Below are 23,928 nucleotides of genomic sequence, written 5' to 3' on the forward strand. Positions count from 1 at the left end.
GGTAGGGGATATATATGTATGGTGCTTTTATCAAGGATGATGAGGCGGTTTGGTGGCTTGCATGGTTCTGTAGGGTGGGAATGGGTGTGGGAATTTAAAATAAGCTTATATTAGTTTAGGTAGGTAGGTATGGGTGTATATTATATCAGGCGATGAGTATAAATTTTTGAACTTAAGATGAGGTTCATATGACCTTGACGAATGGATGAATAGCTGCAAGATACATACATGTATGTATTGTATTAAGCCGCAGCTTAAACTTTAGGTACCGAGTCTTGGCGCAGAGCCACATATGTATGTACATCATAAGCCGCCGGCGGAAAAGTATAGCGTGATTGGCTGTTGAGCTCCAGCCCTAGACGGTACGTAGTACTTAGAAGTGGGATGCGCTTGTAGCTCCAAACTCAATTCTTGCTGCAAAACGACTTCACCTTTACAAGGCGTTATTCTAAAGCGCGGCAGCAGCACCGCTCGATAGATGCCAATTCCACCATCCCAATTGTGTTCTATAGACATATAGACCTATAGACCCATAACACGGAGGAAACACAAGTCAAAAAATGGCACAACCACGCTGTCTCGCCAGCTCCTCGCCCGCACGAGCTCTACACGGAGTCCTCGTCTCAGACCTCCTCAGCCGCAACAGAATAACCTCCCTCGCACCGCGCATAACATCCCCCTACCTCCTCCCGCCGCGGCTCTTCTCCTCCAGCCGCCTGCTCCCAAAACCCAATGCCGCAACCTTACCATCACCATCACTACCACCACCACGACAAACCCGCACACTCTCCACAACCCCCATCCTCCACCGCATCGACCAATCCGAAAAGCGACCAACCAACAACAAGATCCCATACGACTACGTGCGCGTAGTCGGCCCGCCCCCCGATAACGCCCTCTCCCCGGCGCGCCACATCGACTCGGTCCTCGCCACCATCAACCCCCGAACCCACACCCTAGTCATGGTCGCCCCGCCGCCCCCCTCCGCCGACCCATCCACCCCCGAAGCCGAAGCAGCCATATGCCGGATAATCGACAACGAGGCCGCCAAGGCCGCCGCGCGCGAAGCCAAACAACGCCTGGAAGAAGCCGAGCAGGCCGCGCGCCGCAAGGCCGCCAACACCAAGGAGCTCGAGTTCTCGTGGGGCATATCCGCGCACGACCTGGGCCACAAGCTGCGGCGCCTGCGGCAGTTCCTCGACCTGGGCCTCAACGTCGAGGTCATACTGGCGAAGAAGCGGGGTGCGAAGCCCGTTTCGACGGAGACTGCGCAAGCGGTCCTGGAAGCGGTTAGGGGCGTGCTGGGGCTGGTTGATGGGGCGAAGGAGACGAGGAAGATGGATGGGAGGGTGGGGGGTGTGGTGAGGTTGTATTTCGAGGGGCCGAGCGAGAAGAGGAGGAAGAAGAAGAAGGAGTTGGAGAAGGCAAAAGAAAGGGAGAAGGAGGAGAGCGAATAGAGGAAGTAAAAGAGAGAGTTCTAGTTGCTACGACTAGTAGTTGGTGTATGGTGTACGAAGAGTGAACTCTATGTATACCTAGAAATGGCTTGGCCAGAGGATCGGCGCGGAACAAGCTGCTTAGCTTGGCGAAGATACTTGTTAAGCATCTAGCGTCCCAGCGAAAATACGAATCTAAGAGCGGTTCATATGGCTGGACGGATGTAGGTCATAATAAGAGAAAATACGACCTAAAAAGGGTCGTGTATAGTAAAACTACCTAAAATAACATATTCTGCAGTCACAAGCACTGATATTAGGACTTGGATAATATAAAGCTAGTAAAAGTATTTTACTATTGAAGTATTACAAAGGATTGCTTTCAAAGCAGGTATATACCGAATATATATTTCCAGAACGCCGCCGATGCCATGATCTTGCCGGCCTTCTATCCTACACTACGTGTCCTTATACCTGAATATATCTGGCGCTTGAGTAGTTGAAGCCGAATAAATATCCTCATTTCGTCGTCAGCGGGCAATACGAACTTCTTAATCCTTCATCACAAAGAAGCACGCGCCCAGGACGCTAAACGCAATCGCACTCGTCACAAAGCCAGCCGCTACCTTTTCTCCCGTTGAGATCGGCGTCAAACTCGGCATGTACGCCTCAATCGCCCGCCCAGCGTCGGGATTGCCGACGGATGTCCCGCCCGTAGTTGCAGTTAACGGCGCCGGCGTCTGCTTCTTAACTAACGTATATTGTATAGCAGACAACGCGCTCATTTGCTCGCCGACACCAGCAAGGCCGTCGAACTTTTCCTTTTCCGTCCACTTGAATCCGCACGCTGTACCAGCCGGGCCCTTATACAGATCAGTTGACGGCGAGCCAGAGCACTGCTGCGCCGCTGCCGCCGCGTTAGTTTTAAGTAACGGCATTAGCGTATCAAAGGTAAAAGGGGCCATCTGCGACGCCGAAGTCATCCATCGCATAAGATAACCCTTAAAACTTTGCTGATCGTAGTCGCAAGAGTTGAAGCCCTCACACGGCCGCTCAACTACGATATTGTCGTCGAAGAAATATTCTTGTGTCCTCTTGACTAGACCCTCTACTCGCTGCTTCCAAATATCCTGACCCTCTGTAAAATTGTACATCATGCTCGCACCTTGTAGGAAAATACCTGCGTTGTAGGTCCATTGCGCTTTGTTAATATCGACACAGCCTGTATCCGCGCCCGCTCCGTCGTAAACGTTGAAGTCGGCGTCGATGAATTGAACCTTTTCCATCCAATCCCAGACTTTCTCAGCCCAGTCGCCGTACGTTTGGTTCCCCGTATATCTAGCTAGTCGAGAAGCGATATTAAAAAAGCAGCCATTGGATATGGAGTTCTTGTAGCTATATCCATTGTTGAACGTAAATACCTGCCACCGCAAACCACCACCACAAGTATCGGCATCCCATCGGGTTATATACTCGTTAAAAACAGCTTGGACCAGTGCTAACCACTGTGGTTGATCTTCCGGCGGGTTCGGAAAGTTGTTCTCGGCGGCGGTCATGGCGGCCATAGCCCAAAATCCTTGATCGTCGTTTCCTAGCGATCTTGTCTGATTCTGGGGCATGTAATCGCTGTCTTCACCTGCTTGATGCTGCAGTGCTTGCGTTGTTATATCGTTGTACGTTTCGTCACCAGTATAAAACCAATAGTCAACTAGCGTACCAAACATAGCACCCGCTTCCCACCCTAATATCTTATAAGTAACCATCTTGCCAGAGTAAACGGGGTTACGTACAGAAATACGGGTCCGGTAAGTTCCCAGGAGTATCGCCTGTGTTATTTCCCGTATAGTATTTCACCAACCCGAAAGCAACAGTACTTGCTGCATCTTTTATGGAATCTAATATGTGTTAGCTATGTACGAAAATATTATCATTAATCACGTACCATCGCTATTCCAGTCGATTTCTAAGGCTCTCGTTGCACCTGCCAGCAGGCTTACGATGCCTGCTATACGAAGTGACAATTGCATTATGAAATAAATATATATATAGTCGAAGAAAGGAAGGTGATGGATGGGTCTTGCCCACGAAAGGTCTAGCTTTTGAGCTGAAATGGAATCGTATTTTCTCAAGACGGCCGCATGTCCTCAAAAGAGTTATGAGTCGAGGAGTAAAAGGTCTCAACTGTGACCTCGAGTATCGGTATCCAAATCGTTATTACTGCTCTCGATAGACCAAACCTCCGAACAGCCACCCAAATCCACACGCTAAGAAATCAGTCGCTAGGACGAAACGAAAGCAAGATAAAAAAAATAAAAAAAAAGCTCGGCCGGTAGCGAGCACGAAAAGAAGGTATGGAAAGAAATAGTAAAGAAGGAATCGCGCGGCGAAACGAAACGAAAAAAAGAGACTTCGATCTAGAAGCCAATATGAAAAGAAGTGAACAGTTGAAGACGGGAAAGGACACAAGCTCCCAGGAGCAAGTTTAGGAAGACAAGGTGGGCCAGTGCATAGCGTATCGCCCATACGTCAATCACCTCCGATCGTCCAAAGCTTAGTCCCTACCTAATTATTTCGCGTGCGTACAGTTCCATCTCTGTGTACCCGTGAGGCTATGCCAGATGAATCGGCATGCTGAAACCGTTCAGGTTGGATCTATGCGGAGCGCGTCTCAAAAGAGAAGAGACCGGGGTATGAGAGCGCATAGTTACACTATGAGATGAGACCGTTTGTTCAATATCATTGCAAATCATATTATATTAGTTCGTAGATCATTCCATTGATGAACGTACGTGCGGTGGCTCAAAATGAAGGGATTTGTTGATTTCGTTTATATTCCTCGTAGGGATTAAAACAAAATTGAAGATAAAGGTTGAAGAAGTTGAAGTTGAAGTAAACGAATAAAGTTGTGGGGAGAAGCTACCCCTGTATCAAGAACTCAGGTAACCTAAACAGGGGTATTACTAAAACGCTGCTGTCCCGGCATCATAATACCCGTTCGTAGCTTCTTACATTTCAGTACTGCTTACATCTGGCGCTTGCCTTTCCCAACTCAATTAATAACCTTCTGTGGAACTGGTCTTGTATTGCGGAAGCGTTGTTGAATCTAAAAGGACTACGAAACCTCGTCTATTAGGAATATACCCAGCCCTGGGGCCTCGTTCCTTCCCTTGATGCTATAACCGTGACTCACGATCATGATGTGGACCACCTGCCAACACCTTCCTCATAGGTATACTTCGTCAAGTTGCCACGACCCGTCTAATAACAACTAATACATACACAGGGCAAAGAACAAGCAAATTCCTCATATTCGAGGAACAAACCGAAAAGTTGTATGCAATTCAAGCTACCTGAGACGCACATCCGGCGGTCTATCAGGTCTTGATATCTATTGATAGTCTAAAGAGAAATGTTTTGGTATCGAAATCCCGAGCGCACTTAACGGCAACTCGCCGTCCATCATAACCCGCTCACCGCTCGCCGCTCGCCGTGAGAATCCTGGCCCCTGATTTTATTTTATTCACTTCCGCGCTGCAAAGAGAATCATATTAGCAAACGTCACTTCATCCAAAACGTGTTCAAGCTTTCCGCTTCTTAGATAGGGGTTGCGCACCGTTAGCTTTGGGTTCCTACTCGTTATCATCTGCCATCTCCTCATCCTCATCATCCTCGAAGTCGACCTCGCTAATATCAGCTTCCTGGGCTTGGCCTTCGAAACGCGTCAGCAACTCTCACTTTTTTATCCTATTATTAGCATGAGACTTACTAAAGTACTTGATGGCGTTGACCCAAAGGTCGTCGCTGATGGCAAGCGCCACTTCTTCGCCATCCGGGAAGATTTCGAGGGACAAGGGGTCCTCCTCCTCGTCCTCCTCATCTTCGTCTTCTTCCTCCTCGGCCGCCTTGAGTTCGGGGGCCTGTCCTGCGGCCCTTTCGGCCTTCCTCTTCTTCTCTTCCTCAATAGCGAGGCGGCTCTCTTCAGCAGAGATGTTTAGACCCCGGTATCCGAAAAAGCCGAAGAAAGAAACCGCGCCTAGGCCGGTAGCTTCGATCTTCTCCTTCAAAGCCTTCTCGTCGGGAGTGTAGTCCTTCTCCTTCTTTAACTTGGTGCTGTCGGTAACGGGGTTCTTCTTGTCATTCTCCCAGACCTTTACGACTAGGTCAAGCATTCCCTGGGTGAGATCCTTGTCCGATGACTTCCACTTGATGGGGACCGGTTCGCTGACGAGGCCCTCGTCACCCTCCTTACCGACACGGTAGTAGAACTTCTTCTCGAGGACCTTGTCTTCGAACCATTCGTTCTCACCAAACTCCATCTTGATGGAAACGCTGCGGGGATCTCCGTTGCCGCCATTTTCGATCTCGAAGTGAGAGACCGAGACCGAGGTCAGCGCAGACAAGAGCACGGCGGAGTCGCTGGGCTGGATGTATTGGTCTAGATCAGGCGGTGCCTGCTCAAAAACCAGCGCCCAAAAGTTGGGGATCTTCTGAACTAGCGCTTCTCTCTTCTCATACAGAGGCTTGGTAAGAGCAACCTGTTGGCGAACTAATCAACGTGTAAGTATGAATTTACTTTTCTTGTGAGAAGAGGTACTTACTTATTTCCGTCTCAACATCCTCAAAGTCCTTGTCCAAATCCATCAACTCCTCGTAGGTGGCAATAGCCAAATCGATCTGTTCTGACGTCGCCATGGCTGAAGTAAGTCGGGTTGGTGATGTTTGAAAGATGACGGAATAGCTTTAAAAATTGGTAGTTATTATATCGTGAAAGAAAGTACAAGTCAGGCTCGCACCAAGATCTTTTATATGCAAAAATACTAGGCAGCTAGGCTACTTGTGCTACATAGTATGTGAAAAAAAAATTCTCGTCGATCAACTAAAATCCGTCATTGGTCGACAGTTGCTAGCGAATGGACGGTTGTCACAGTCACGGCAGCGATGAAGTGGGGGTTTTTCTCTGCAAAGGTCTTGGCAAGGGTCTACTTACCACTAGACTTCGCACCCATCCTTCCTAATAAGGAAAAGATATTTTTTTCATTAAGCTACCTACCTATTTATTCCTACCCTATCGTGTACCTACATTTAGTGATACGATAGGTGAGACACAGTAAAAGAAATAAAATGGATCAAATTTCACTTAAACATACTAACTATCACTAGAACAAGTTTGAGAAATATATTGGCCCTTCAAAGAAAGTTGGGCCAACGTTCCTGACCCAAGGTTTTAAAGTTAGCCTAACTTACATATCATCCACCGTAAAAACAACGAGCAAAAAAAAAATATATATACATAATGCAGGTCCCGACAAGCTAGACCATTATAGAAGGTGGGGGGGCAAACTCAGATTTCCATGGACATGGGACATGGGGATAAATCCCATCCCATCTGATCGGGGCGGTGGGGGCGGTCGTACCTGGCAGAAAAATAATTATTATCGTTCTTCTCCAATCGTTATCAGTTCGCAAGTACAAACCAGCTAAGTGGTAGGAAGTAGCTCTACATACATATGTGCCCTTGCCCGTCGTCGCATCTCGACACCAGGTATCGTTTCTCTATACATTAGGTCAGGAGGTACCTCTTAGTCCTGTCGCCCATACAATCCAACCGCGCACTATGAACGGTCTTCCTGGAGCCGGAGCCGGCGCTGCCGCCGGAGGCGCCGCGCCGTATGGTCCGAATGATCCTAACGTTAAGATGGTTCGTGTGCTTTCTTCCGGGTTTGCTGCGCGAGAAAAGTAGCCATCGCTAACTTACTTGTGCGCGGCTAGTTGAACGCCATGATGGAGTCGTGCTTCGGCAAGGCTGCTGTCTCTGGTGTAATGGGTTTCGGTATGGGCGGTCTGTTTGGAATGTTCATGGCTTCGGTACGTACCTAGCATCTCCGCCTCGGCCCTACTCGCATCTATTCACACATACACACATAACAACCCCCCAACTAACTAACCCACTCCCCCCCTCCTACAGATGGCCTACGACACGCCCTTCCACACGCCCGGCGCCGCGGGCGCCGCGCCGACGCCGATCGCCAACCTACCCTGGCGGCAGCAGCTCAAAGTCGGGTTCAAGGACATGGGGTCGCGGTCCTACAGCACGGCCAAGAACTTCGGGCTGGTGGGCCTGATGTTCGCCGGCATCGAGTGCGGCATCGAGGGGTACCGCGCCAAGAACGACATGTACAACGGCACCGCGGCCGGGTGTCTGACCGGCGGCATCCTGGCGCGGAGCGGGGGCCCCACGGCCGTCGCCGGCGGGTGCGCTGCGTTCGCGGCGTTTAGCGCCGCGATCGATGCGTGGTTGAGGGCGCCGAAGGACGACGAATAGACAGACAAATAAATAGGACGTCTTTGCGCGAGGGAGATGTGAAGATGAAAAATGGGGTGTGGTATGGTGTGGTGTTGTGTTGTGTAGTGTAATTGTCAAAATCGGTTCGTGGTATGGCGTTGGGTCGGGTGCATAGGATCACGGCGTTATGGTTTCCGCGGATCTATACATGGTATATACATGGTAGAAAGGGGGCATACATTCTCCACTTAGGGTCTTAACATGTACATACAGAAGATATGATGGAGTTGGTTGCGATACCGCTTGATGAAGGATGAGCCATGGTCGTCCACGATAGAGTAATGTCAATAGCAAATCGTCAGCTTATCGATCTTGGGCGAATGTTCAGATCTACAGCGAACTCCGTGTTAATCTTATTTAATTCTTCATGGTATCTCTATATCTCTATGTCGCTGAAGAATTATTCTGTTTCTCCGCAGTAGCCCTTCTAAACGCATGAACTCCAAGCTACCGTTATGGCGGCTTATAACGGGCCGTCCATAAACTTTGCTCAAATACCAAAGTCAAATCCACTGATCTATTGTGTGAACAAGGAGATTCACGGTGAAGAAAGAGGAGTGAGGCAATTAAGCTACGTCAAATTATATGTTACCAACTTTTATTGCGAGCTAAACGAATATAGCGAACCTATTTGATATGCTATAGTGTCAATGCCGTATAGGTTTATTTCTCCTTCGCATAGAAAACCTCTTATAATCCATTTCCCTGCACGGTACAAAAACGTCCATAAGCCTCTATACCCACCCTACCGGCCCATCATGACATTTGCTTCATCAGTACCGATCATGTTCCCCGTCTGAAATAATCATTGAATAACCGCCAACTCCAAAAGGTATTATCCATTAGATAGTGTAGACTTTCGATTACGTAGCCTTGTAGACTTCGAATTTACCAAACTCCCAAAATGCATTGATAAAGGCTTCGGGGTTGTTAGCAACATAGTCGGTGCAGTTGCTCGGGCCTGCAAATAGTCAGTCATCGAATCCTTGATATATTAGGCGCCTTGTGCGATAAGAGAAAACAACTTACAGCCGCTAGTAGCGTACAAAGCGCCGGCATATTGTCCGCAGAGATCGATGTTGGCGATGATACTCTGGTTCTTAAAGTGCGAGCCGATGTCACAGTTTGTGTTCGGAAAGTCCGCAGAGGCTGAGCCCCAGCTGCTCGGATCCGGGTTCCTGGCGGTGATATCGGTAGGGATGTTGCTCCTGCCGAACTGCCACACCCGGATACCCTCGTTACGCCACTCCATGGCGATAATGCCGCCCTGTGCGTTGTTGTACGCGCTGCCGTAAGTAGCGGCGTCGCCTCTAACTCCGCAGCCGGCATTGTTGTCGGTAGCGTTGTAACAGTCGTTTGAAAGACCCGAATCGCTCATTATACGCTTCACGTCCATCGAGCAGCCATCTGTCGTGTGCAGCGTCATCTGGTTGCCGTCGGTAGCTTGGTTCGCAGCCTCCATGATGTCGATCTCACCGTGGTCCGGCCAGTTGGCGGGGTCGACGAGCCACAAGGCGGGCCAGGTTCCACACCCGAACGGCGTGTGCTTTACATCGAAGATAAAAAGGCCGTCATCGTACTGCGTTTGAGATTCAAGTCTCACGGAGAAACGGCCCGTCGATGCATCAGGTGTGGACTGGGGACCGACGCTGGTATCGACTCTTATAATGGCCGAATCCTCAGAAGCATAGGTGAGATTCTTAAACAGGCAATTATTAGCGTGGTGGTGAGGCGCCAAGAAAAAGTAAGCACTTACCAGTTGCGAAGCTTGCGCTTCGGGGACATAATGAACGAATCCCTGCGCCGGATCGTATCCTGTGAAATAATTGAACTTGTCGAAGAAGGACGTCCCGGAATCTAAGAAGGTGGTCAGTCGGGCTTTGTACAAAACGCGAATACGGAATTTGACCGAGAAGCTTACATTCGTCCACCAAGGCATAATTGAGTTTGGTATAATTTGGGTAGCGGTTTGCCTTAGCGACCTCAACGGGAGTGACTACGGCGACGATGATGATGATTATAAGAGCTACTACAACGATAGCCCAAGTTCTTTTCCTCCATGATCTTGGATTCCACCAAGGTAGAGCTGATTTATTATATTTGTTATACATATTCCGTCGCGGATAATCCTGTCGTTCTGTCGAATAGTAGGGTGTCGGTCCAGTTACCATTTCAACTGGGCCGTCGGTATCTCTAACTTGGAATGAAGTAGGACCAGCCTTAGGCTGAGCGGGCGTGTTCTCCCAACCCATATTTGTAGTCAAATTTTTACTTGGCCTGCAAGATAAGCTCGTGAAGAAGGTTGCGGCGAACTTCGCTTAGTGACCGTCCGACGCCGAATGTTGTTGTCTGCTGCGCCGCAATGTTGCCAATGTCGCCAATAGCCTGAAATCCAATTTGTAATATTGTATGGTATCCCAGTGGAAACAGGCGATTCTTTTGAAATGAGTTGTGCTTAAAAGACTGCGAGGGTTCTAGCCGCGGTTGTTAGAATTATACTGGTTAGGAGGTGGTTGGCAAGGAAGTTTAGCAGCGTTGCTCGATGTGGCGTATTAGAATTGTTTCACTGAATTGACTCTAAGCTAGAAGTTTATTCTATCTGATTAATGTAATTAATGTGACGAGACGAAGGTGGATAAATAAAGACAAATGCTGTCACCACTCACCACTCACCTAAAGAGTGGTTGATAATACGAGATAAGACACCCTAAAGTACTACAACGATGCATCATTGCAGCAACGAATTAACAACCACCAATGAAGAGGTTGCATATATCGTACCACAAATGAAAGACTGGAGAAGAGAAAAAAGGCCTGACGCGTTGGAAGTTCCACGTTTGGCTCCGATGAAGCCGGTCTATCCTTCCGGTCCTACGTATTGCTACGTAGGTTGTGCCAAGGTTCGATACGACATATCGCAACTACTCTTCGCTATGTACTTTCCACACCAAAGAATCCGGTTGCCTGGTGCCTTCTCAATTAGTACATTTTGTACCTGGAGTTGCGGGTCCTTGGTACGCACCCGTTCTGCCGTTTCACACCAATCTGATCCGCGCTACGATCGAGCACAGCCCTCCCCAATGACGTGCGGGTAACCTAATCGATACACTAGTTAGACTGTTTCGGTACAAGTCCGCGAAGCTACAGCGAATGAAACAACGTGCCAAGGCAGGACCCGCGTTCTAGAACGTCTAGTTACTCTGCTATCCGTTTACATGTTTCAATGATACCTTCACGAAAATCTCTAATCTAGTATGAAAAGGCTATTGTTTAGAGCATCAAGTAATTCAGCCTTACAGATATACAGTTAATATATCTGCAACTCCGGCGGCAGGTGCTAACTTGTTGGGCGGGCCCTTTGCGGATGACTATGATCATAGTATAAGGTCGACATTGGCGCTTGACACTCTGGCTAGATGAGCAGAATCTGCGCATGGGACGGAGTAGTGCTACTCAGATAGATGCCCCGATGAAAGATGGGAAAGAAAACAAGATTTGGCTACTGGAATGGGTGAGACATAGTTGTACAGGCTAGTAGCTGTGGCGTTTTTGGTGAAGAACATCCAGAGGTTGAAAGAGCGTTTCGGTAAGTCGGTCTTCAACCCAGCTAAGGACGTGGAAATGTATGTGAAGCCTAGAGAGCAGGGTGTGGGGAAGTGGACTCTGAAGATGGGGGAGAGTAAGACGAGAGTACCCATTGCATCTGGCTAAGGGGCTGGAAGCGTTGTGGTTGGAATATATAGTGGTATGGGATATTGTGAATAGCAGTAGAATATTGTTCTTATTTCCAAATCTGACGACGTGACGCTACTTCTTATTTAGGCACGAGTTTATACCTATTATTATTACTTCTAGATGTTTACTCGTTAACAACATCCTAAATTCTAGGTAGTTTATATTGAGATACTATTGAAGATCTGTTTAATCACAGCTTCCTGTATACATATAGACACTGATGCAATGAGATCCTATTACAACCCATTCTCCATATCTCATGAAAATAGATGTTGCACTCATCTCTCAACTGCCTGGTCGGCCGATAATAAGACAATATCACAACATATGGATAATGACTAACATGGCGTAATAAGATTCCTAAGCCAGGACAAAACACAGTTTGATAAGTGGGTTATTCTTCAATATATCATATACTAGATTCCCACTCGCCTAATACGCCTTATTCTATTTATACACTACGACATCCACTCATTGCAATGCCGTTGACTCCAGAATTAGCCGGCCTAGCGATTTAGGTATTGACGCTGATCTGGCGTATAAGGTGCAACACTGTCACCGGTGAACTGAGAAGAAAGGTATGGTCCTGACAACGAGGAAGACCGTCGGATTATGGATACACGCTATCTGGTAACTCCCCATTTTTTTAACCATATGTAGTAGGTGTGCACATGAAGACAATGCATGGTAAATATTAAGTATGCTGATCTTTCAATCGTCTTCGTCCACCCGAGCACGTTTTGGTTGCCTCGACTCTCCCTCCTGCAATCCATAGCCCCTCTTGGACGATGAGCTCTGATCCACCTCGGCCATGAACTTGTCCATTTGAAAGGGGTCATTGCCAGCTGTGTCCTTCTCGAACTGAACAGGCCCTTCTCGTACCTGATTCCCATATAATTAGTAAGAGTCAACAATGGAGGATATCTTGGAGTACTAACCTCGGCATCTCCGGCCCCCTTAAATGTCCCTTTACCCAGCACTTCACCAAATCGGCTGGTCTTCTGAATTTTAGCCATTTCTCGATCCCCAGCGCCTTCATCCTCGTACTCGTCCATGTTCTGGCTCGGTCGGTAGATACTACTAATGGCATCCTGTGCTGCGAAGAGCGGTTTATCGTATGGGTTGTCTTCGTTGATACCACTATCGAACCCGCTGGTCTGGTTGAATAAACGCGAGTCGTACATAGACTCGGCTTGTTGTGTAGGCTTTGCCAGGCCAAGAGCGATCTTTTCGGAGATGTCGCGGCCCTGCTCTCTTGCCATAACCTGAATCCGCCTCTCCGCACCCATGCGGGACTGGCGAAGCTTACGTTCCTCTTCCCGCCGTCTCTCTTGACGAGCCTTTTCTCTTTCACGGACATCTGAACCATCACTCTCCGAGCCAGAATCCGAATAACTGTAGCTGCGTGATCGTGACCGTGACCGCGAATCGCGGGAGGTCCTAGAGTCGCGACGTTTTGAAGCGCCACCGCGCTCTTCTCGAGCTTTCTGCGCAAGCATACGTAAGTTCTCTTCCTTCTGTGCTTTCTCCTTTTCTGCGAGTCTTTGTTGCATAAGCGCTCTCTGGCGAACTTCTTCTCGGGCGTGTCTATCTGCCATGAAGAGTGCCTCTGAGAATTGAGCGAACTTGTCGTTAATTGTAACGTCTTGTAAACCTCTACCATCTGCCGCCAATCGCTTGTCAAGAGGAACTGTGAAACCCTTCGGATTCTTCCAATTCGATACTGGGGGCGGAATTTTCCACATTTCTTGGTCTTCGGCGGTCAACTTTCGTGGTGGTGAGTGCATGATAGGCGGCGGAGGGCTGGGAGGTCCACGGGGGATCTTCTTGTGCTTGAATTTGGGTGGTTCCACTGTAGTATATAGAGGTTAGTATTGATGATATGCCACCGTTAAAAGATAGCAATAGAAAGGAAAATAGATGCACGTACTGGGATCCTTTTGCCGCTCTACGATTTTCATGATTCTGTCCTGCTTCTTCGAGTTGTCTCCCATCTGGTTCGCCGGTGTGTAGCGTACGAATGTAGGATCCTTTCGCGCCCCAACATTGACATTCTTCGGCTTCTGGGCTGCAACAGCACCGCTAACGAGTGCAGCGAGGGCTTTTGCTGTTCGTTCTTTCGTGTCCTCCACCTCTTGCTCGCTGGGTCTCTCCAGATTGATTTCGCCTGCATCTGCACGCTGTCGAAGAGGAATGAGGTCTTTAAACGACGAGTGGACTATCCTCCCTTCGCCGTGACCCTGTCTTGCGATGGCATCGTACTTGACCTTCCCGGCGGCATCGACTTGGATTGCTAGAGCATTGCTTGTACCCGACTCTTTACCCATCGATAAGGGATATTGCGCGATCGGAATCTCTGGGAAGGCACCTCCATCGCCGAAATCCTCCTGGCCTCTTGGCCGCCATCCTGCTCGCTGGCCGTACGGCGGCGGGCCAGTTCTTCGAAGGACAATTTGCGATTCGTCTATTTGACCAGCACCAACAATTCGAGGACCACGCTGCTGGGCGTGCGCCGGGATATCTTCATCCTCGCCAGTATACTTCGGCTTCGGTAAAGCAGCCGTAAGTGATGCCGCCATCGTGAGGACTAATTGTAATGTATCTTTAATATGTTGTTGAAAAATTGGCTGGCCAAGTTTTTGCAGCACCCGGAAAGTTGAAAGTTCGTAGATGCGTCGCGGTTCTGCAAGACGACCTACTAATTAAAGTGGAGAACAAACGGATTGTGGCTGGAAAATTGTATAGGTACCTAAGGTACTTCCTCGCCACGGCATGATTATACAATTAAAAAGTATATGCATTTATCGACTCGTACTAACATCTGGTGTTGTATTCTTAGTAACGTAAACCACGGGTCAAAGGCTCACACGGGTCAAAGGCCCAGTGAAAATACATACAAAATACGTCTGTGCGTAACCGTGCACTTTACTTAAAATAAATCGTATTAAAAATCGGTTTTCGAAATTGAATATGCATTTAAATTTTAATAATGATAGTATTTTTTTATAAAATTTTACTATTTTTTTTAATTAATAAAAAATAAAAAACATAAAAATGGACTTAAAATAATAATATTTTTTTATAATTAATATTATAATGTAATAATATTTTTTTCCATTTTTCTATAAGTTAGGTATATAGTTAAATATAACATATTAAAATTTGAGATTTTTAAATTAAGATTCCGTAAAGTTATAAATTTCTGAAATATTAGAAATAAGGTGTGTTTTGCGTTGGGCCTTTGACCCGTGTGAGCCGTTGACCCGTGGTTTACGTTACATGGTACATAGTACGTTATGTATTTGACTACGAAGAGCTTTGGACTACCTACTTTTTGAACACTACGATGGATTCGTAGCTGCTACAGAGAGGCATGCAGTTGGATACGTATAAGATGATATGGTACCTAGGATAGCAAACACTCAAGAATGTAGTGCATGCCACTTACCACTTACACGGGAAATGCGTACACACCACGTAGGTATATAAGTCACCGTAACACATATTGTAACTCTGGAATAGCTGCCATTCCCCTATCTTGACCAAAAGACTTCTCATCCGATTATGTCGATAATTCTCACTTTATTTTGACTCCTATGATACATAACGCATGAGGTGCCAATGCCAACCGGTGTTCCAATACGCCGCAAAACCAGTCTTAATCTTAATGCTTCAACTTCTTCATTTACACGTAACCCTTCCGCGCGCCCTGGGATATTGTTAGCAAAAGCGCAGTAGTCTATAAACAAGTTGCATACCTGGAAGAAGAATCGGACGACAAAGACCTGCAAGCCACCCATGCAAACAACCATCAGACACTGGACCAAACTGAAGTTGACAATTCGCGACTCCGTGCTTCGGACGGTGCTGAAGTTTCGGTTTTCTCGTGTGCGGAAGTACTTTTGGTTTCGCGCAATCGTAGACAGTTGACCCGACACCTTGTATATAGATTCTTCGAGAGCTGTTGTCTGTTCTGGAGTCGATCCTTGCTTAGAGGGAAGCTGAGCCCGTACTTCGTCCTCAACCTAGATGAAAATGAGTTAGAACCCGTACGTATTGTCCGGCAACGAGGACTCTACTCACAGAGATCTCAAAATCGACAAACTTCTCCGAATATGTGCTCATATCATTATCGAAGCAAAACTTATACTCGCCAACCTCATTGGCCGTGAAGACGAAATCGCCCTGACGCTCCTTTTCTCCGTCCAAAATGACCTTGTCTCCGGGACCGGTTACTCTATAGTTGATGTCGAACGAGCCTCCAGATTGGACCTGTGATAAAAGCCGGTCAGCGGGGCAGTTAGCAAGGCAATGCGCATGAAACCTACGGCGAAGTAGAAGGCAATCTTGGAGCCCTTCTTTTCAGCTGCTGCGTAAAAGCAAGCCTGCTCGTTAGCACCAATCTTATAAGTTAAAGCGGTTGCTGAGACTAAAGAGAAAAGGCAGGCGAATAGCCCAGCTGAAAATAATGTTAACTTCATATTGCGTTGTTGTGCGCAGTCGGAGGATATGAAGTTGGTTGAAAGCTTGGGGGACCTTCTGGACAACTTGTCGCAAGCGATAGGTAATTGCTTTAACTGCCACGCTTGAAGCCACGCTTGAACATTGAATTCAAGGGCCGACACCGTGCAACCGTCAGGGGTCGGGTTATTACTTGGCCCGATCATCTTTCGTGTCCACTTCCAACACGTACCTAAAAAGGTACTTAGATACTTTGGTACTTCGCCCCTTACTTAACAGCTCGTACCGAGAGTTTAATCAGTTAAACTCGATTGGTCCCAGATAAAGCATACCGGCGGGGATAGTGGAGAGCTTCAGCCACATATACAGGCATATGTAGATGTAATTATATCGCTCCACTGTCGTCACAGCTACCTACCTTGTAGCAGGCTAACATTGCGACAGGAGGTTCGGTAACTTGCGACGGAAACCCTACCTTCACCCTACTTTTCAACTTTGCATCTACAACTTTAGATGGCCTTTCCTTACCATCTAATCGTGACGCCATCATAGGCCTCCATCTGCGGAGTTTTATTTTTTATCTCAAATCTATATACTATTTCTTCCTCTCATTCACATATATTAGATTCCTACTCATCTAAAGTCTTTAACTGCCCAGGTAGTCTCGCGAATTATTCGCTATATACATCGAGGTCGACTTGTCTTCCTTTTCGGCCCCCGAATTTATTAAGCTGTTCATGATGGGAGATCACACTAAAAGGACGGCAGCGATTGCGTCCACAGGAATTAGAATCGCTTCAATCGTGTTTCTACGATGGGTAAGAGCTTCAGCCCCTAACCCCTGATATGAATTCTACTAACGACAGCAGGTCGCTTTACCCGTAAGTTACCTTGGCTTATGCGCCGTCTACGCGATATTACTCGTACTTAATGCTTACTGACGACTTCAGCCCTTTGTCCCGATAATTTATACACTATTTGCAATATATCTTCCATCCTTCATCTCAACTTATGCTACCGAATCTAAATACGAACTTATTGACGAAGTCGATATAGTCCTCAAGGAGGATATATTGAATAAAGATGACCTTGACAATGGAACAACCAATGAAGCTGTCGTGGTTGAGGAGGTTGATGTCGAAGAGACAGCAGAAATCGTGAAGAAGCCTCTACGTCCCCTTAGTACCATCTTAAAGGGGACTCCGAACCCGAATAGTTTTTTCTTGACGGCCTTGACATTCTTACTCAATGTTGCCTGCGTCGCGATGGTCACTGACATGGTATACACACCCCGGTGGTTCTATCCCAGTCATGATCTCTCTTTTGCTCGTGTTGGATACGTCTCAGACAGCGAGGCGAAGCTACTGATCCGGGAGCCCGATCAAACTAAAATGCCTATCACCGTTCAGGTTCATATCAAAGATGCACAGCCGCCGTTTGACAACCCTCTATGGCAAACAGCTGGCAGTATTCTTTCGACGACTAACGAGACTGACTTTACCGCGGTAGTCAAAATTCCCCTGAGCCATTCTAAGCAGCGGGTATACGAATGGACCACCTCGAACAATCACTCGGGCGAATTCACATCTGCTCCTAAACCGGGTTCCCTACCGGAGCTTTTTGATGGCAAATTTACCTTTCTATCTACCTCGTGCATCGTTCCGCGTCTTCCCTATTCTCCGTTTGATCACCCCTTAACTTTCCCAGGCATGAAACATTTGGCGAAAGTATTACCGAACTTAGGCGCGCAGTTCATGTTGTTCCTTGGCGATTTCATTTACATCGAAGTACCTCAGCGATTCGGCGACTCCGTTGAGAATTATCGACAGAAGTATCGTCAAGTCTATGCTTCACCCGACTGGCCAGCCGTGGGCCAAAATCTTAGCTGGATTCATGTTCTTGACGATCACGAAATCTCTAATGACTGGGATTCGAAGTCGGCTGGTGTATATGAAACGGCCGTAGACCCCTGGCACCATTATCAGACTGCGGTAAACCCTCCGGAAGCTAAGAAGGCTGGAGGTCAGGGTATTGTATCGCGCAAAGGAGCCACATACTTCTCGTTCATCCAAGGACCTGCTAGCTTCTTCATGCTTGATACCAGAAGTTATCGCTCTAAAAACTCGGAGCCGTTTGATAGTGAAAATAAAACGATGCTCGGCGATACACAACTCGAGGATTTCCTCGACTGGGTGCGCCGCCCAGAACCCAAGGGAGTTAAATGGAAGATTGTTGCCAGTTCTGTCCCATTCACCAAGAACTGGAGAGTGAACACCAAGGATACCTGGGGAGGCTTTCTCGCTGAGCGTCGGAAGATTCTCGAGGCGATGTGGGATGCTAGCAGCCATGGAGTAGGCTTTGTGATCCTATCCGGAGATCGCCATGAATTTGGTGCGACAGCCTTCCCGCCGCCGAAGAACAGCACATGGTCAGAGAGCGCGACTGTCCATGAGTTCTCGGCAAGCCCTCTTAACCAGTTCTTTTCGCCTATCCCCACCTACTCACAGACAGACGATGAAGACGTCGAGCTCAAGTAAGTTGCGCGATAGTCCCCCTAAATTAGCAGTACGTTGACAATAGTAGATATATAAACGCGGGCAACTCTAAGTTTGGCGCGATCACCATCGAGAAGTTTGCAGAGGGCGAACAGAGCAGCTTAAAGTATACCGTCTATATCGACGGCGAGGAGAAGTGGAACACCGTGATACTATCACCGGAATCATTACATCCGGCGAAGACGGGGGGTTCTTTCTGGGACAAACTTAGGGGACTTTGACCCCAATATAGGTAATCACATATAATACGCAGCTAGCTATGTGCTTGCTTATATGCTCTCGGTTGAGCATCGAATTTGCTGGGCAGATGAATAGACTATAGTTTTTAATGGAAACGACAACAGTTGTCATAGGGTGCAAGATGCTAAATGTGATGTTATATCTTTTATTCCGGCTATATTTACAGTCTATCTTTTCACTCCACGTCTTCCTTAAACAACCGTAGCAATCATCCCAACCCTACGACTACTAGTCACGAGATCTTGTAGTCCTACCCTTAGAGACCGTCATAGGCGAGGTGCTGCCGGACCTTGAGCTACGGCCCCCTGTTGACGTTCTCGAGTGCCTCTGATCCGAAAAATCGGAATATCCGGCCCATATGCCATTGCGCCATGCTTGTCCCCTGAATAACTCCCCCGACAGACGCGCTTCGTGGAGTAGTTGCCGCCACCTCTCGCTTAATTCTTCGATGTCTTTCTTTATGTCGGATAGGGCTCTAGGGCCGTGGTGTTCCTGCTCGTCTTCTTCGCTGCTGTCTATAGTTGTGCCAGGGCGCAGCCCCTTTTTGATCGCCTCCTGCTGCTCCGATTTAGTACGATGACGATGGGGGGGTCTCGGCGGGGAATTGGAGCCCGTGTCCTTCGTTTTGCCCTTTTCGTCTGCCCTTTCGTCGTCTTGAGGGGAGATTGCAGTTATGCCGGAGTCTTTCCTTGTTGGTCTTTGTAAGCTTGGCTTTTGCTTGGGCGATGGCGATGGCGATGGCGTGCTGATTGGCGATATCATGTCTTCTGAATCCTTGGGCTCGGTAATAGGGCTGTTTGGTATATTAACATCCCCTTGTTGTTCACTAGATTTCTTCCTATGTTGCCGACTTTGTTGCTTAGGCCTAACTTCTTCTGGGCCATAAGCTGCTGGGATCGGGAGATCCTCAAATATGTGAAGCCTGCTCCGAACAAATCCTTTAGGAAGTAGCTCTGCAAATGCTTGCCTATTGATGCTGTCCAAGATATATGCGAAATATATCTGAGGGCCTACGTGTGGTCCGGCCCGGCCCGGCCACAAAAATTCTGGCACATCCGGCTGTGGTTCGGGCCTTGGCCCTTTTGGTTTTGGGCCCCTCAGAAACGGAGTACAAGGATAGCCGTGACAGTAAGATGGTCCATCCATAGGGAAGCCATCCGCATGATGATTAGGACTATAAGTAGGGTTGTTTCCCGACCTCCTAGGTGTTGTATGATTTGCTTGCATATAATTGTAATGAGAATTAGGCACGGGGCGACGAGGTATCTGATTGGTTGATTGCGTTGATCTTTCGTGGCTTCTCCGACCGCGATTAATAGGATTCTGTCTTCTAGCTGGCTGTGCGTTAGATGGTTGCTCTACGCCCTCCCGCCATGGTGGTTCTTGGTCATTAAACCCGGGCAGTTCAGCCGGCTCGTTCACCGTCTCTGGTGGGGGAGGGCAAGGAGGAGGATGAGGAGGGTTAGCCTGGGTCTCATCGGCGGCTTTATCGTCACCGAGTTTCTCTATTATTAATTCACAGCACCTTTTAATTTTATCTCGCCAAGTTTTTACCGATGGGCGGTCTGGAGCATCAGGACCTACTGCCAGAGGAGGGTAGTGCTTCATGAGGTAGAGATAACACCCTCCTATACCGAATATGGCGAAGAATATTGCAAGCATAATAGATATTACAATTACTGGCTTCTGGGGTATGGGCTTGTTATAGGCTAGAGTTGCGATGAGGACACCACCAGCAGAGACCAATATAAGGCTCACAATGCAGCATGGTATAACTTTGTAGGTGATATCTCGCACACAGCTGACTCTGCGGGTGCTTTTAAGCTTAGCCTGGCCCCCTTCTAAATCACCTAGGGGTTCATTTGCTGTTACAACCGTGGCCATGTTAGTTGGTGTTGGAGGACATTTCATGAATTGACACTATGGAGTCACCTATGCTATATTTGAATAGGCAATAAGATAAATAGTAAATATTCTCGAACAACTGTGCATATTCTACCTCTGAGAAGGTTCTGGGTTAGTTGTTAACTTGATATTAATGATTAATTAACAAAGATGCCTTAAAAAAGACTCGAGAAAACAATAGAACGTGTGGCTCCAATAGTGAGTTATAATATCGGTTGGATTTTATAGCTACATGCTCTGAATTAAGTTGATGTCCCAGTTTATGTTTGAAGGTTACGCGCTTATAAAAATGCTAAATAATATAGAATTGTGTCTATAATTATAAGCTAACGGGAAAGTAGTTTACGGTAGGAACAGTGATTCTAAAGAGCTTCTTGATATGCATCAAAATATTAGCTTGTTCTCGAGTATCCGGGTGTTAGACAGAAGATACTAGGATAATAATAGTCGATGCACATGCATGGCCAAGTAGAACATACCTGACTACCCCACAATATGTCTCGTTGATATGATATTAGGGTTTTACGTTCGTAGGAAGTAATGAAACCATTGTGATAAACTGAGCTAAGATGTGCTATAGCCTCTATCTATGTAGTTAATCTTAAGGTATACCCTTAAAGGAACAAGGAGCAATAGGGGCTGTACGTGTAAGTCTATATAAGAGACAGGCTTATGTACTTGTGGCGCAGTAAGAACTAACTTTTAGCCACATCTACTAGGTTAGGTAGTTAATAGGTTATAGGTAATAGGTTGGTTTCAGTTATCACGGCCTCCACTACGATAGCCCCCATTTCAATCATCTTAAACTTCGAAGTTCGAAGAAGTGGTTTAATTGTTACACCCTACCCCTATACCTCCACTCATCTATGCAAATATTGTGTTAGAGGGCGAGATGAGTTTTAATTTTAGAATTATAAGATGCGGTCGACAGATGACAAGGTTATAGTTGAGATTCCTAGCTTGAGATAATTCAAAGCTGACAATACTTGTTTGTAGCTGGGCGGCCGGAACTCGCCGTAGCCTAACACCTTTGTACCGCTTGCAAGCCAGAGCACTGGTAACGACTTCTGAGAAGCCTCTTGTATCAAGTTCAAGTGGCCACCTCAAGTTCTCATACCCCAATGCCGTTAGCAACTTGAAACGGTCCTCCCTGTAAGTAATTGGCTTTGTCCAACTACAAATATTGGCGTGTCAATCGTGGTAACACTTGCGAAGACCGAATATATGGCTACGGTATGTAAACCCTCATGATAGATGCTATACAACCATATAACTCATCTCTTAAGGGACAATTGCCGATGCGCTAGCTGTGTTCACCAGGATACTATGCAGAGGAATTTCAATACATTCGACGTATGCTTGGTCTTCCTCAGTATAACTTGCAAGCATTCTAATGTGTATGCGTACTTAGATACCGGAAGATATCGAGCCCTCTCAAATTAAAGCAGACCACGACGGAGTCAAGATAAAGTGTAAGAGCCAAGTACTGTTGTATCTAATCTCCCTTAAATAATATCATGCTCATTTTTGTAGGGTCAGGAGATGCGCACGAAAGTTTCTATCCATGGGACTTCCTTGAATTCTACCTGAACTCCGATAAAAGAGCACCGGAGCCTATTGAGTACGTCTTATCTTAATCGAAAAATAACCCAATAACTGACTAACACGTTATAGATTAGAGTATTTCGGAGCACAAGGACCGCAGGGCTCACGAAGCTGGCCCCCATCTTTGAAATACGGGGATTTCTCGGCAAACGAAACTGAGGCCGTCGGCCGTTTGACGGGTTTTATTGCAAGTTTATTCTACCAAGTCCGGCCAAAAGGGGCCCATACTTACGATTATCTTTAGAGACGCAATGGTTTTTCATTTGTTACCGGAGTGCCAGTTGACTCAGCAGAACCAACTGAAAAGCTCCTGGAGAAGATTGCCTTTATAAGGCAGACGCACTACGGTGGCTTTTACGACTTCATTCCGGACCTTGCCCTTGCCGACACTGCTTACACCAATATAGCACTAGGAGCTCATACTGACACGACTTACTTTACTGATCCCGCTGGGTTGCAAGCGTTCCATCTCCTATCCCACACCGGCCCTAGCAACGAAGCCAATCCAGGAGAAAATCTCGGAGGCCAATCTCTACTTGTCGATGGATTCCATGTTGCGGATATTCTCAAGAAAGAGGACCCAAAGTCATTTGAGGTGCTGAGCAAGGTCAAGCTTCCGTGGCATGCTAGCGGCAATAAGGGGATCACCATAGCACCTGACAAACTGTATCCTGTTCTCGAAGTAGACGAGAGCACTGGCAAGATACATCGAGTCAGATGGAACAACGACGATCGTGGAGTCGTCCCCTTCGACAGTGACCACTCTCCAGCTGAGTGGTATAGGGCCGCAAGGAAGTGGCACGACATCTTGACAAGAGAGTCTATTGAGTATTGGTTTCAGCTTAAGCCAGGCAATCTTCTAAGTGAGTCTACACGATCTTGATTAGAATCCCTACTAATACGGACCTATAGTCTTCGATAACTGGAGGGTTTTACATGGTAGAAGCGCCTTTACTGGAGTGCGAAGGATATGCGGTGGATATAGTAAGTCCAATGTTTCTTTCGTCCGCATCGTAACAGCTATACAGTACTGACTAATATTCCCCCAGTTAACCGGGATGATTTTATCTCGAGATGGAGAAACACTAATTACCCACGGGACGAGATCCTAAAGCGAATTATAGGCTAACTTTTATCCCTGGCGCTACCGGCCATACTCGGCATAACATGCTCGGGTAGAAATATCCCTTGGCTGGTCAGGTTCAGACCTAGGATTTTTGGAGGCTAAGAGACGACACAAGTAACACCGGTGTACTTACGCAGAGCTAGGTATTTTATTTGCCATATTTGGCAATCCGTTAACTTGACTCAACTTGTTCTTACGTTATAGTTGCATATCAACGTCGTTATTCCTTAGCTTCTCCAACATGCCCGGCGGGTATCAAGTGACCCCCCTCATTGCCCCATTGCCTAATGTCTGGGGGAAACGACCAAAGCGGTCCACGCCCTCTATACATAGAACAAAAGCTGGATATCTATGTAGGTAGCTTGCGCTTATCTCTATACCCTCCATGTATTAATGCAAGGCGAGCCCATGAGTTTTCATGAGCTTGCATTTGGCGCATCGATCCCACGCTGCTTTGGATGGCCACTTGAATAAGAGCTGCAGTAGTCAGGCGTTCTAGCAAACCAGCTTTCACAATTCGCT

At 47.3% G+C, this 23,928-nt stretch overlaps 11 protein-coding genes across 11 annotated transcripts; 4 read left to right on the forward strand and 7 right to left on the reverse strand.

The window, feature by feature from the left end:
* Positions 1 to 415: 415 nt before the first annotated feature.
* On the forward strand, positions 416 to 1,735 carry F5Y00DRAFT_193746 (uncharacterized protein). Its single transcript, XM_048005219.1, has 2 exons — positions 416 to 1,055; positions 1,098 to 1,735. Exons 1-2 carry the CDS (start codon positions 561 to 563, stop codon positions 1,455 to 1,457), a joined length of 855 nt encoding a protein of 284 aa, XP_047868284.1. The 5' UTR covers positions 416 to 560; the 3' UTR covers positions 1,458 to 1,735.
* A 228-nt stretch (positions 1,736 to 1,963) lies between these two features.
* On the reverse strand, positions 1,964 to 3,556 carry F5Y00DRAFT_193750 (glycoside hydrolase family 76 protein). Its single transcript, XM_048005221.1, has 3 exons — positions 3,379 to 3,556; positions 3,227 to 3,331; positions 1,964 to 3,177 (listed from the first exon to the last, which is right to left on the reverse strand). Exons 1-3 carry the CDS (start codon positions 3,461 to 3,463, stop codon positions 1,988 to 1,990), a joined length of 1,380 nt encoding a protein of 459 aa, XP_047868285.1. The 5' UTR covers positions 3,464 to 3,556; the 3' UTR covers positions 1,964 to 1,987.
* On the reverse strand, positions 3,557 to 4,081 carry F5Y00DRAFT_193749 (uncharacterized protein). Its single transcript, XM_048005220.1, has one exon. It carries the CDS (start codon positions 3,957 to 3,959, stop codon positions 3,651 to 3,653), a length of 309 nt encoding a protein of 102 aa, XP_047868286.1. The 5' UTR covers positions 3,960 to 4,081; the 3' UTR covers positions 3,557 to 3,650.
* A 714-nt stretch (positions 4,082 to 4,795) lies between these two features.
* On the reverse strand, positions 4,796 to 6,251 carry F5Y00DRAFT_193754 (uncharacterized protein). The gene is made up of 4 exons (XM_048005222.1): positions 6,035 to 6,251; positions 5,203 to 5,982; positions 5,050 to 5,145; positions 4,796 to 4,967 (listed from the first exon to the last, which is right to left on the reverse strand). Exons 1-3 carry the CDS (start codon positions 6,126 to 6,128, stop codon positions 5,066 to 5,068), a joined length of 954 nt encoding a protein of 317 aa, XP_047868287.1. The 5' UTR covers positions 6,129 to 6,251; the 3' UTR covers positions 4,796 to 4,967; positions 5,050 to 5,065.
* A 525-nt stretch (positions 6,252 to 6,776) lies between these two features.
* F5Y00DRAFT_227913 (mitochondrial import inner membrane translocase, subunit Tim17/22) lies at positions 6,777 to 8,144 on the forward strand. The gene is made up of 3 exons (XM_048006555.1): positions 6,777 to 7,134; positions 7,206 to 7,301; positions 7,402 to 8,144. Exons 1-3 carry the CDS (start codon positions 7,051 to 7,053, stop codon positions 7,756 to 7,758), a joined length of 537 nt encoding a protein of 178 aa, XP_047868288.1. The 5' UTR covers positions 6,777 to 7,050; the 3' UTR covers positions 7,759 to 8,144.
* Positions 8,145 to 8,642: 498 nt separating this feature from the next.
* On the reverse strand, positions 8,643 to 10,031 carry F5Y00DRAFT_258766 (glycoside hydrolase family 16 protein; the record flags this gene model as incomplete). The annotated part of the gene is made up of 4 exons (XM_048010763.1): positions 8,643 to 8,740; positions 8,809 to 9,478; positions 9,536 to 9,636; positions 9,701 to 10,031. 4 exons carry the CDS (start codon positions 10,029 to 10,031, stop codon positions 8,643 to 8,645), a joined length of 1,200 nt encoding a protein of 399 aa, XP_047868289.1.
* Positions 10,032 to 11,907: 1,876 nt separating this feature from the next.
* On the reverse strand, positions 11,908 to 14,188 carry F5Y00DRAFT_227915 (SKIP/SNW domain-containing protein). The gene is made up of 3 exons (XM_048006556.1): positions 13,445 to 14,188; positions 12,453 to 13,366; positions 11,908 to 12,396 (listed from the first exon to the last, which is right to left on the reverse strand). Exons 1-3 carry the CDS (start codon positions 14,091 to 14,093, stop codon positions 12,226 to 12,228), a joined length of 1,734 nt encoding a protein of 577 aa, XP_047868290.1. The 5' UTR covers positions 14,094 to 14,188; the 3' UTR covers positions 11,908 to 12,225.
* Positions 14,189 to 14,920: 732 nt separating this feature from the next.
* On the reverse strand, positions 14,921 to 16,106 carry F5Y00DRAFT_227916 (emp24/gp25L/p24 family/GOLD-domain-containing protein). The gene is made up of 4 exons (XM_048006557.1): positions 15,843 to 16,106; positions 15,598 to 15,786; positions 15,273 to 15,539; positions 14,921 to 15,223 (listed from the first exon to the last, which is right to left on the reverse strand). Exons 1-4 carry the CDS (start codon positions 15,993 to 15,995, stop codon positions 15,200 to 15,202), a joined length of 633 nt encoding a protein of 210 aa, XP_047868291.1. The 5' UTR covers positions 15,996 to 16,106; the 3' UTR covers positions 14,921 to 15,199.
* A 278-nt stretch (positions 16,107 to 16,384) lies between these two features.
* Positions 16,385 to 18,934, forward strand: F5Y00DRAFT_227917 (PhoD-like phosphatase-domain-containing protein). Its single transcript, XM_048006558.1, has 4 exons — positions 16,385 to 16,793; positions 16,845 to 16,856; positions 16,926 to 18,508; positions 18,559 to 18,934. The coding sequence occupies exons 1-4, from the start codon at positions 16,713 to 16,715 to the stop codon at positions 18,749 to 18,751; spliced, it is 1,869 nt and encodes a 622-aa protein (XP_047868292.1). The 5' UTR covers positions 16,385 to 16,712; the 3' UTR covers positions 18,752 to 18,934.
* Positions 18,935 to 18,998: 64 nt separating this feature from the next.
* F5Y00DRAFT_273789 (uncharacterized protein) lies at positions 18,999 to 20,654 on the reverse strand (the record flags this gene model as incomplete). The annotated part of the gene is made up of 1 exon (XM_048013241.1): positions 18,999 to 20,654. One exon carries the CDS (start codon positions 20,652 to 20,654, stop codon positions 18,999 to 19,001), a length of 1,656 nt encoding a protein of 551 aa, XP_047868293.1.
* An 827-nt stretch (positions 20,655 to 21,481) lies between these two features.
* Positions 21,482 to 23,687, forward strand: F5Y00DRAFT_193846 (Trimethyllysine dioxygenase). Its single transcript, XM_048005223.1, has 10 exons — positions 21,482 to 21,614; positions 21,672 to 21,827; positions 21,891 to 21,908; positions 21,962 to 22,028; positions 22,087 to 22,147; positions 22,209 to 22,296; positions 22,350 to 22,467; positions 22,525 to 23,143; positions 23,193 to 23,264; positions 23,330 to 23,687. The coding sequence occupies exons 1-10, from the start codon at positions 21,568 to 21,570 to the stop codon at positions 23,407 to 23,409; spliced, it is 1,326 nt and encodes a 441-aa protein (XP_047868294.1). The 5' UTR covers positions 21,482 to 21,567; the 3' UTR covers positions 23,410 to 23,687.
* The last annotated feature ends 241 nt before the right edge of the window (positions 23,688 to 23,928 follow it).

This window comes from Daldinia vernicosa, assembly GCF_022497035.1.
Source record: "Daldinia vernicosa strain CBS 139.73 unplaced genomic scaffold F5Y00scaffold_7, whole genome shotgun sequence".
NCBI classification, from domain to species: domain Eukaryota; kingdom Fungi; phylum Ascomycota; class Sordariomycetes; order Xylariales; family Hypoxylaceae; genus Daldinia; species Daldinia vernicosa.